At 37.6% G+C, this 12,147-nt stretch overlaps 1 protein-coding gene across 1 annotated transcript in view; it reads right to left on the minus strand.

Annotated features, from left to right (window-relative positions):
- LOC139761113 (uncharacterized) overlaps positions 1-8,887 on the minus strand; it is a 68,384-nt gene extending 59,497 nt beyond the window's left edge. The window contains exons 1-3 of the mRNA XM_071685034.1: positions 8,804-8,887; positions 4,070-4,244; positions 1,214-1,480 (exon numbers count right to left, since the gene is read on the minus strand). Coding sequence (XP_071541135.1) covers positions 1,214-1,480; positions 4,070-4,244 — 442 coding nt within the window. The 5' untranslated portion in view covers positions 8,804-8,887. The remainder of the gene's footprint in view (positions 1-1,213; positions 1,481-4,069; positions 4,245-8,803) is intronic.
- Positions 8,888-12,147: the final 3,260 nt, after the last annotated feature.

The raw sequence follows: 12,147 nt of genomic DNA on the forward strand, positions 1-12,147 counted from the left end.
ACCATGGAAGCGGAAGTGAATCATAGGGTGGGGGAGGGGGCGAAAGTTCTGGAAGCATTGAAGAATGTGTGGAAGTCGAGAATATTATCTCGGAAAGCAAAAATGGGTATGTTTGAAGGAATTGTGGGTCCAACAATGTTATATGGTTGCGAGGCGTGGGCTATAGATAGAGTTGTGCGGAGGAGGGTGAATGTGCTGGAAATGTGATATATGAGGACAATATGTGGTGTGAGGTGGTTTGATTGAGTAAGTAATGAAAGGGTAAGAGAGATGTGTGGTAATAAAAAGAGTGTGGTTGTGAGAGCAGAAGAGGGTGTTTTGAAATGGTCTGGTCACATGGAGAGAATGAGTAAGGAAAGACTGACAAAGAGGATACATGTGTCAGAGGTGGAGGGAACGAGGAGAAGCGGGAGACCAAATTGGAGGTGGAAAGATGGAGTGAAAAAGATTTTGAGTGATCGGGGCCTGAACATGCAGGAGGGTGAAAGTCGTGCAAGGAATAGAGTGAATTGGAACAATGTGGTATACCGGGGTCGATGTGCTGTCAATGGATTTGGGGTAAACCATGGAAAGTTTTGTGGGGCCTGGATGTGGAAAGGAAGCTGTGGTTTCGGTGCAGTATACATGACAGCTAGAGACTGAGTGTGAGCAAATGTGGCCTTCGTTGTCTTTTCCTAGGGTACTTCGCGCACATGCTGGCAGAGGGGGTTGTCATTTCATGTGTGGCGGGGTGGCGATGGGAATGAATAAAGGCAGACAGTATGAACTATGTATATTTGTATATATGTATATGTCTGTGTGTGTATATATATGCATACGTTGAGATGTATAGGTATGTATATGTGCGTGTGTGGACATGTATGTATATACATTTGTATGTGGGTGGGTTGGACCATTCTTTCGTCTGTTGCCTTGCGCTACCTCGCTAACGCTAAAGACAGTGACAAAGTATAAAATAATATATATATTTTATGCATTTTATTTATTTCATTATACCTTGTTGCTGTATCCCGCGTTAGCGAGGTAGCACAAGGAAACAGACGAAAGAATGGCCCAACCCATCCACATACAAATGTAAATAAGAATAATAAAATAAATATAGATGGAAGTAAATACATACAATACTTGAATGTTTACATATAATGGCTTCATACATGCAGTTGAATTTAAATGTCAAAGGACAGTACAAATAATGAATGTGGTTAAACCATACTAGCACTTTTGGTTCCCCACAATGCTGAGCATCCTGGCTGAGTTTCGCTCTGGCCATTGCAGTGCTTGCTTGCTAGGTTATCATCTTTATATCCTGAGGAATCAGCCTTTCCCTTCAGAAAGTTGTTATTATCTGTTGAATGACCATTCTCTTGTGCAGGTGTGGCAGGTAACTGAGAGTCCCACTCCAGAGCCAGGAAAGGAAGAGACTCACTCTCTGGGTCTTCTGGTAATCCAAGTGATAAACTGTGTGGGAGTTTTCTCCGACCTAAAAGAAGGCGGCCAAGTAAATCAAGGACTAAAATAAGAGATTAAAAATGCAATATTCTTAATGCGTTAAAAAAATGAGGCTTTCCCTGCATAAGGAAAGAAGATCAACTTTTCCTGCATTTGCTATCTGAGTGCACTCTGCCAGCTCTTCAGTAATTTGAAATATAATCTAAATTGCAATCCTCTTTATTTCTCAACAATTCAACTTGAAAGGCAAATAATACATGAACATCTGAAGCTCTGCTACATAAGCAGATAGATATTTCAAATTAATAAATCAGTCCAGGGAAAATCTAGAAAGTTCATATGAAAAAATCTATATTCAGCCATTTCAACAATGGTATCTTGGGACTTATATTTCAAAATAAGACTTACCATCTGTCTTCATTAACCATTCATTCATATTACCCTCGCTATCCATACAATAATTCTCTACTATATTCAACAACAATGCGCCCATACCCCTACTACTTGGAAAAACACTTCTATTCCCATCCAGTCCCTACCCTAAGTCTTCAATATCAGAAAATGAACTTCCCTTTACTTTGTCTTGCTGTCTACTTTTAAAACAAGCTACAGTGTTCCCCATATGTTTAATCTACTTATGTCTCAAATGCTGATTAAAAATGTAAGTTTTGAAGATTAAAAAAAATTTTCAAGTGAGGCAATGTACCATGAGAATTATTCTCTTGGGTCATATCTTTGAAAGAATATGAATCAGCCTTCCTCACTCTGCACTAACACTCACTTGTGTTTGCAGCAATATCATCGTCTCAAGCCTTACCTCAGCTCATCAGTGACTGCTACTCAGATAACATTATTGACCCCAGTCACTTCCTGATGCTTAGAACTCAAAATTTAAAGATCAAGGGCAACAACTTGAAGATGGTCACAGTACATACAGGGAATAGATTTTTCAAAAAAGAGAGGGAAAGGTAAAGCAGGGAAAGAAAACCAGGAAAAAATGCTTGTGGGGCACCAACTTTGAGAAAAGGTTTTCTAGTCTTCAAAACCTACATTTCTTTCCTCTGCAGTCTTTCCAGCAAGCATGAAAGCATACCCACATAAAGGTGGATTTAAAGAAAAATTTTCAGATACAGAAATTAAACCCATATGAGAAAATAAACAGAGCACAGTAAAACATCGTTATACTGAATGTGAGCACAAGGCCATTCTTCATCTATTCCAAGCACTACCTTGCTATGCAGGAAATGGCAAACAAGTATGAAAAACCTAATAAGTATTTCATGAGATAATTATCTCTTCAATGTTTTAAGTAAAACAAAAGTTTTGAGTAATACAAAATTGTAAAATCACACTAGAAAATATATACAGATCCTGCATGTTGAAGAAGATAGCCTTAATGACCCAGGTAATTGATAGGCCTTAACACGGACCTTATATATAATGGTCTTAGAATCATCATTAACACCCAATGGTGTTCAAGATTATACACCGACAATGACATCCCTAATGACCCACGCAGCTAATAGGCCAACCAACCTCGGCCTTAGGCCAAACTAGCCAACCTGAAAAGATATATTTTTTTTTTTTTTTTTTTTTTTTTTCAAAAGAAGGAACAAAGAATTGGGCCAGATGAGGGTATTCCCTCAAAGGCCCAGTCCTCTGTTCTTAACGCTACCTTCGCTATTGCGGGAAATGGCGAATAGTTTGAAAAAAAAAAAAAAAAAAAAATCTACATGAAATTATGCCTAGAAGAAAAAAGCTGCTTGTTCACCTTAATGCAGCCCATTCTAAACCCTAACACACCAATGTAAAGAAAATTATACAACTTTTTAGGTTTCTAATCATGTTTAAGCATTACATGGACTGAATCAATTTTCATTATGTTTGTATGAAAATGTGATGGCATAAATTTTTGCTTTACTTCTTTTATGCGAAGTATCCCTGAGGTTTCATTGTACATCAACAGGAAATAATGATGTGCAGACTGTCTGCAAGTCCATGTTCTCTTTTCCATTAAACCCTTAAACTAAACAACTCGTTCTAAGGTAGAGTATATAAATTCTTTCCTAACAGAATATATGTACACATATGATAAAAATTGTATATCCCCTGATGGACCTGATGAATTTGAAAAGATCAATACACTCATGTCGTCTTTATCAGGTCAGTTAAGTGTGAATGTATGACAAATTTCTCAATAATTATGGTAACCCCACTTTATGTTATCCCAACCAAAATATGCAAGTGATATTACACTCATAATGGAAAATGATATAAAATGTCACTAGCAATCAATATATTACAATATCATGAAACCAGGGCTACCAACATGAGTCCAAACTAATAGACATTTCTCAAAATCTTTCATGCATGGTGCCATACCATCTCACTCAAAGTGTTAATACTTTTTCCCCAAAATCATTCATGCATGGTGTCATACCATCTCACACAAAGAGTGGAAATACTTTTTTCCCATGTGTACATCATCCATACATAGCCAAATTTTGTTTCTGTAGTTTTTGCCTAGTTCTACTAAAGCATACAAGGCAAATTAAGTTGGGCTCTTCTATGATGATACATATAAAAAAAATAAAATACATGGTAACTATAATTCACCTACCTGACCCATGTGAGTCTGTCACAACACCAAGTAAGGATGCACTGTCCTGTGAAGGTGTTGCCAAGTCAATATCCTCCTGGTCGGGAGTTGAAGGCACCAGCTCATTACCTTCATCCTCATCATCATCATCCTCTATTGTCTGGCTGAGACTAGCTATTCTCCACTCATCAGTCATCTGAAAATTGTTAAAATGAGATTGTCTGAAGAAAGCATTACATAATAAAACCATTAATTTTCCTGCCCAAGTCTATTCCCAACATGACTTTATCTAATGACCATTAAATCATCTAGCATCCTTTTGGGAAAAAAAATGAAACAATTTTCATGCAAGCCTCTCAAGTCTGAAGGTCATAAAAGAACTATACAACAGTTACCACAGACATATGTACTAACATACACAATAATGAAAAATCAAGCTTCTCCTTTTGAGATGGATGTAAAGAAATACTTGTACAATATACAAATGATGGATAAATGGGAAAGAATAACTGAGGACATGGCTAATAATTGCAAAGGTTGTATGATGGCAAAAGATTTTCAAGTGAGGGGGCCCCACAATTGTAAAACTTTCTCCCCGTACACAAATACATAAGAACACATCTTAAGTAGCACAGCACATTGTAACCCCAGTATTGAGACAGTGAAAGGTTTCTTGAATTCTATTTCATACCTAATTATCCTTCCTGCCTTCATATCACAAAGTAATGTCAGGAAGAGACAAACAAATAAAACTGTTCCAGGCTATGGTCTTTTTTTTCTGCTCCAAAGAGACAGAGAGAAATGACTAGAACTGAATTTGCACCATCACCAAATCTGATAATCTGTCTAAATGGCTACTTATAGTTAGATGTCTGATTTCACTTGTAGTACCGGATACAAACTCATGGACAAGATTTTACTTTGAATGAGATGATATACTTTTTCCATGACTGGACAGCAGTAATTCAATCAAAGCCATACATATGTTTAAAAACAAATAATAAATACTTCACTTCAAATCTGTGACTGACATTATTTGTGCCTCCTTCATCACATGTGGTCTACATATATTTCTCATTAAATCATCTGTGTTGGAAATATTTGGTAGGCAGCCAATGACCAGGAAGGTATATTACTAGTACTACCTGCCTAGGTATTGAAGGGTTAGAGACATCTGCTAAATGAGCCAGCACTTTAGTGGTTGTCAAGTTGCACTCCTCTGACCCAGGTGGCTGTCTTTTCATTCTACCTCCAACATGTGGACTACTAGCATTCTGTCAACAAACAAACAATCTCTCCTTGTCATACGTAACACTTGACAACACTTAACTCACTGAGCACTATGCACTATCCCTGCCTTTTGGCAAAATGGTAGGAGCAGAAGACAGAAGTAGTGGGAAGGAACATTTAGGTTGGAGCATTAGGTAGTAGTAGTTGGTAGGAGCATTAGGTAGAAGTAGTCAGTACAAACATTATGTAGGAGCCTTAGCAAACACTGTGCTTGACTTGCCCTCTGCCAGTGGCCTGTCAAGGGTGAGACACTAAAGAATAAGAAGCAGCACTGGAGTTCACTTGTTATGGTGACTCTATTGCCGAGGTCACCCCTCTGAGGGAGTTCTAATTAGAAAAGGCTTCAAAGATATAGATTGATAGATAGATCAAATTTTCTGTATGCCTTTTTCCTCTTATATTATCAATTTTTCCTCCAAACATAGTGGTTCCAACAATGTTATATGGTTGTGAGGCATGGGCTATGGATAGGGTTGTGAAGAGGAGGGTGGATATGTTGGAAATGAAATGCATGAGGACAATATGTGGCGTGAAGTGGTTTGATCGAGTAAGTAATGAAAAGGTAAGAGAGATGTGATAATAAAAAGAGTGTGGTTGAGAGAGCAGAAGAGGGTGTGTTGAAAAGGTTTGGTCACATGGAGAGAATGAGCGAGGAAAGATTGACAAAGAGGATATATGAGTCAGAGGTAGACAGAACAAGAAGTGGGAGACCAAGTTGGAGGTGGATGGATGGAGTGAAAAAGATTTTGAGCGATCAGGGCCTGAACATATATGAGGGTGAAAGGTGTGCAAGGAATAGAGTGAAATGGAATGATGTGGTATACCAGAGGGGATGTGCTGTCAATGGATTGAACCAGGGCATGTGAAGCATCTGGAGTAAACCAAGGAAAGTTTTGTGGGGCCTGGATGTGGAAAGGGAGCTGTGGTTTCGGTGCATTACACATGACAATGACAGATAGAGACTGAGTGTGAATGAATGTGGCTATTTTTTTTTGTCTTTTCCTAGCACTACCTCATGGCGGCGGCGGAAGGGGGATGCTATTTCATGTGTGGCAGGGTGACAATGGGAATGGACGAAGGCAGCGAGTATGAATATGTACATATGTATTCCTATGAGTCCACGGGGAAAATGAAACACGAAAAGTTCCCAAGTGCACTTTCGTGTAATAATAACATCATCAGGGGAGACACAAGAGAGAAATATAACAGTCAGTTGATATACATCGCAGAGACGAAGCTAGGACGCCATTTGGTAAACATGTGATTATATATATCACATGTATATATGTATATGTATGTATACATTGAAATGTACAGGTGTGTACATGTGTATGTGTGGGCATTTATGTATATATATGTGTAAGTGGGTGGGTAAGGTCATTCTTTTATTTGTTTCCTTGTGCTACCTCGCTAATGCGGGAGATGACGATTAACTATAATAAAAAAATGATATTGATTTTTCAAATTTTCATCTATTCCACTTTGAAAAGTCTTGAAATAACTAAGTGGTCTATTACTGTTTGAATTCCTTTGAAATATACTAAGGCACTGGCAGTTGTTGCAAACTGCCACATGATGGACAATGTTCAATCAACATGAATCATTCATTAGCAAAATAGTGCAAAATGTATGCTAAATGCATTATGTCTATGAACAAACTGCTTCTTCAAAACAGTGTTCACCATGCATGTCGAAACCAGCTAATGGCATTAATAGTATATATAAAGAAAATAGAAAAAACTACCGGTATATATCAAGAAAATAAAAAAAGCAAACCAGTTTTTCGGGAAGTCTGGTGAGGTTTTTATATGCTCTTTTAATTGCTAGGAATTTCCACTAACTTCCACTAAGTTAAACATTAATAAACTCCAAATCTTCCCTGATCCTTAAACCTGTCCCTACTATTGACTTAATTCACCAATGTGGAATTGAAAAGAGTCTTCCAAATTATGCACTGATGGTCTTACTGTACTCTCTATACGATTCAATATCGTTGCAAAACAGTCAGTACTTTCCAAGTCAAAGATATTCCACAGGTAGTTTTGTGGTGCTTCTACACTGATGCTTTATCAAACATATCTCAATGAAGGTCTATTCTAACTCCAAATTGAACACAGCTTTGGGATATGGCTATATATCTATTAGGTTCTTTATACAGTTCTCTATGATTAAAGAAATACTGGTGGAGGACCAATCTATCTCATCTTTTGTAATGACCAATACTAAATAAGGCAATAGCAGAGTATCAGGGAACCTGTGGGATTAATTAATGTTGAAGTAAGTAATGCACTTAAAAAAACCAATATGCAAAATCCTTACTGAATCTCCATGGCTGTCAAGACTTTCCATAGTGGTTAATATTTTGGTGAAAATATACCACATAAGAATATGTACCAACAACGTGGCACGAAATGTTAAAAAACATAGGACACAGCAAGCAGCCATACAATCCCCAGCAGGAGATGAATATACTATTAGTATATTGGCAGTATCATTTTAGTTAGCAGGTGAGGTTTTTAAAGCATGTGCTGGTATCGTTAAAGTAAAATACTAGATTAAATTAACCAACTCTACATTTTCCCAGATATACATAAACTCATACTGCTTTATTAAGAGTCATTCAATAAAATATAATGAATCACAACTGTTACTGTATCTTCTAAATACTTCATTAACAATGCCAAAGACAATCAGTCAATGTTAAAAGGCAAAACCAATGACAAGATACTCTCAGACAAATACCTGTATCGCAAATAATGAAATATTTAGTAAATACTAGTGTTATTTAAGATAACGATTCTCTAAAGACCTAACACAATTGGAAATGTAAATCAGAACATTGAAATGTTTGCTTTAAAGTATTTTTTTGAGGAAATAAAAAATATAATTGTCAACTGATACTATTTTTTTCTCGTCCTCGTCAGCAACTGAATGCAAGCCATCAAGCTACAGAGATTTTGTCATTCTCTTCAATTTTCAAACAACCCAGCAACAATAAGGTAAAATGTATAGTCTACCGCCTTCAGATCCCTCGATAGAATAAATTCAAGTGCCATAATTGACAACCTACATTAAGTGTACAGTATTCTATAGCAGATGCAAGTCTAACCCCCATAGTCAAATTTTGCTCCCTTCCCACAAACATGGAGGACAATGCAGCAACAGGCAGGTTATCACATTAAAGATCTGCCCCTATCCTGTGCCTTAGGAGAAAGCAGGTGTAAATGTGTGAAGGGTTGGGAAGAATAACTCCCCTCCCCTCCATCAAGACCTATCTATCCCCCCCTCGAGTATCTATCTACCTTCTTGACATTAGCTTAATCTCAGTCGCCTCGGCAGCCAACTCTTGATCTATGGGAGAGAATGAAGCTTAGACCTCTTTGAAAAACTGGACCTCCTAACAGAGGGTGGGGGCTTTACAGCAAGCAATAACCCCTAACCTAAAGAACTAGGAGTCATACTAACGCTGGGGGTCGGGTCTCCTGCGTCAGTCTCACGTTATGACAAGTTTTGTTTTGATATGGCGCCCTGGGTCACGTGACCCACACCCCCCCATGACTCCCAGCGATCTCGGGTTATGATTTTTTTTCCCTCCCCCTTTCATCTTTCTCTATATCTGTTTATCCATTTATCATTACCATTATATGGGATTCATTGATGTATTGTATATCTACGTTACTTCAGGAGATGAGTGCCTAACGGAAGGAAATAGGTGAAATATATATGTTTTTTTCCTAGGATAAGGGGATTTCATGATTCTCAGCTGCATAATTTGCTAGTTACATTACATGGTACTTTTTTGGAGCATTTGTTTATTTTTCAGAAGGTAAGTATTATAAAAATCACTATCTAGTTGAGAGACGAACGTCACCTGTACGTATAGGAAGTATCCATATAGGAATTTATTCCTGCCACCTTTTATCATGCAGTATTGACTATTGTCTCTGAGTTGAAGATTTTATATACCCTAAGGTCTTATCATATATTAGGCTCTCTCCATAATATAACTGAATAGAAATTTTGACTCATCAATCAATTAATAATGCACACACACACACACTCACAGCAGGAACCATAAGAACACATGGGATTTAAACCTCATGAATAAATTTGAAAATCAGGAATTTTTGTATGTACTTTTGTCACTATACATTTATAGATAATGCTTATCATGCCTGTTGTTCATAGTATGGCCGCCGGCAAGAGGCGAAGAGAAGCGTAGCATTTTTTGGTTGTGGGGTGTGTGAGATTGCGTCATCTCCCTAACGCAATCTTCAGGTGTTTTCTGGCTGAGCTGGTGGACCGGGCCGGCTTGGGCTACATGGTGGACCATAGCTGCTGCCACCAGCCAATTGCAATGGCACTGACGCCAGAGTACGCTTAATGATAATGTCGCCTAATTTTGGCCAAAATCTGAGCAAGTAATATGCCCTAAAGGAAGGCCGGTATGAGAGCTATTAAGACAGAAGTGGCCCAAGGGTGATTTCCCTATAGACTGGTGCTAAATGTGAGTCTGGGAGTTGAAGGGAATGATAATTTATAAATTTGTGACGGTAATGATGAAAAACTTAACAGTGGACACGTTTTATCTTACAAAACCTCTAGTGCTTTTTACTGGTTTATTTGGATGTTGAATTAAATCATTCATATCACGCAAATTCTCATAAATCATTATTATTCACTATGTCTCTTGCATAATGTATAGCCCAAGGGATATTTCTCTGTTTTCACCCCTTTTGATAAGCATCTGGCGTGCAAAAAAATTTTTATATAATGCAGAAACGTTTTTTTAATTTTGTTGGAAGCCCCAGGCATGGTTTATGTCCGCATCGCGGCCGGGCATTGATTAAAATATGAAAAGAATAATAAATAGAAGTAATGAACGATAAAAAATATTTCAAGAAATTCAGATAATTAAAAAAAAATCCTTTAGAAAATGGCTATGGTATGGAAGTCCTTTTTTTTAATTGGTCACGCTTCCGGGAATTTTTAAAAATGGTCACGCTATCGGAAACTTTTAAAAATGATTACGCTACAGGAAGCTTTTAAAAATGGTTAAGATATAAGAGCCTTTTAAAAATGGCTACGCCATGGGAACCTTTTAAACATGTTTACGCTACAGAACGTTTTTTAAAAATGGCTACGATGTAAGAGCCTTTTAAAAATGGCTACGCTATGGGAACCTTTTAAACATGTTTACGCTACAGAACGTTTTTTAAAAATGGCTACGATATAAGAGCCTTTTAAAAATGGCTACGCTATGGGAGCCTTTTAAAGATGCCTACGCTATGTAAGCCTTTTCAAAAGGGTTACGCTATAGGAAAGACATGAAGAGGTAATTACAGACGAATGAATCACAAATGTTAGTGAAAAAGTGATATTCGTACTTTTCCTTCGGAAATCGAAATAGAATCTTCATCGTTATGAAATTCGACTCATTCACAATAATTTGAAATGACCAATACACTCTACTAATAATAATATCCCAGGCGAGTTTACATTGCCTCACACAGGAAATATAGAAGATAATATATCGAGCTTTCCTTAGCCATCTTAGATACTGCCATAAACAGATTTCAGTTGCTCCTGTAATGACTTATAATTTGTGTCCATACAATCTTTGCTGCGCCCTTAGGTTACAGTGAGGTGGGAAAGCCCACTGTTATTACGACAGCGAGATCGGGAAAACCTTAAAGAGCTACTACATTCCCGAGTTTAACCTCATCCATTCAGCTGAGATCAGACGATGGTCCACCAGCATCCAAACAACCAAATGGCATGACAACCATAACTTTAATTTGTATTATAATAAACTTAGAATAACCGCATGCAGTATGCGAGCAGAGCTACAAGGCTGTAGAAAAGACAAGGACTCTGTAATACACTTTTCAAATTTCTAATTTTTTTTCTCTCTCTCTCTTTTGCCTCAAAGACAAAAGATAAGAATATATGAGTCAGCAAAGATGTGAAGAAATACTCTCACACAAAGAGAGACAAATGGCTGGAATAGGACGAGAAATAAATGAATGTATACATCGAATAAAGTATGAGTGATATTTTAAAAGCTGGCGAGTGTAAAACTTTCTATCTCCATTTATCAATAGGTAATCACATACAGAATGACCTTATTTTTGCTGGCATGGGCACAGGTCACACATGGGTGACCTCAAGGTCATTGCTGTCACAGCTCGGATGAAGGTAACATTTCTCCATTGGTTAATTACCAGCGTCCAAATCCTTCCCGCTATGGATTTCTTTTTTTGGTGGACATTGGCTTCGCCAAAGTGAGCAAATATATCCATAAATATCCTAGCCACTTGTTTTCCTCTTGCGACTCTGGTGTCTATAAACTATTCTCCTCCATCTGATAACCTCGTCATAGACCATCAGGTTGTCTATAACTTGTCATTGTATGATATATAATAGTGAGAATCCAGATAGCCTTCGTCTCAAATTATACCTAAAGAAACTCAAAGATTATATGCAGGCAGCCTCAAAATAATGGGTCTCTTTTGCGGATCATTATGACAGACGAAGAGGTCAAACACAGAACCGAGTATGGAGAAAATATATATGGAGATTCTTCTTTAACTCTACTGACTAGTTTCATGGCACAGTGACTACATAAAGTTTAATAAAGGCCCCTTGGTCTCGATGTCGCCTTAACGCTGGAACCATGATCCATGATCTGTCATAAACTTGGGAATTCCATTTATTTTATTAATATATATAACCACGTTGCCTATCACTTTTTCTTAGGGTTATCATCCCAACGTGAAACCCCAAGATTGTGGCTTAACATCCTCTAG

This window comes from Panulirus ornatus, chromosome 39 (assembly GCF_036320965.1).
Source record: "Panulirus ornatus isolate Po-2019 chromosome 39, ASM3632096v1, whole genome shotgun sequence".
In the NCBI taxonomy this organism is placed as follows: domain Eukaryota; kingdom Metazoa; phylum Arthropoda; class Malacostraca; order Decapoda; family Palinuridae; genus Panulirus; species Panulirus ornatus.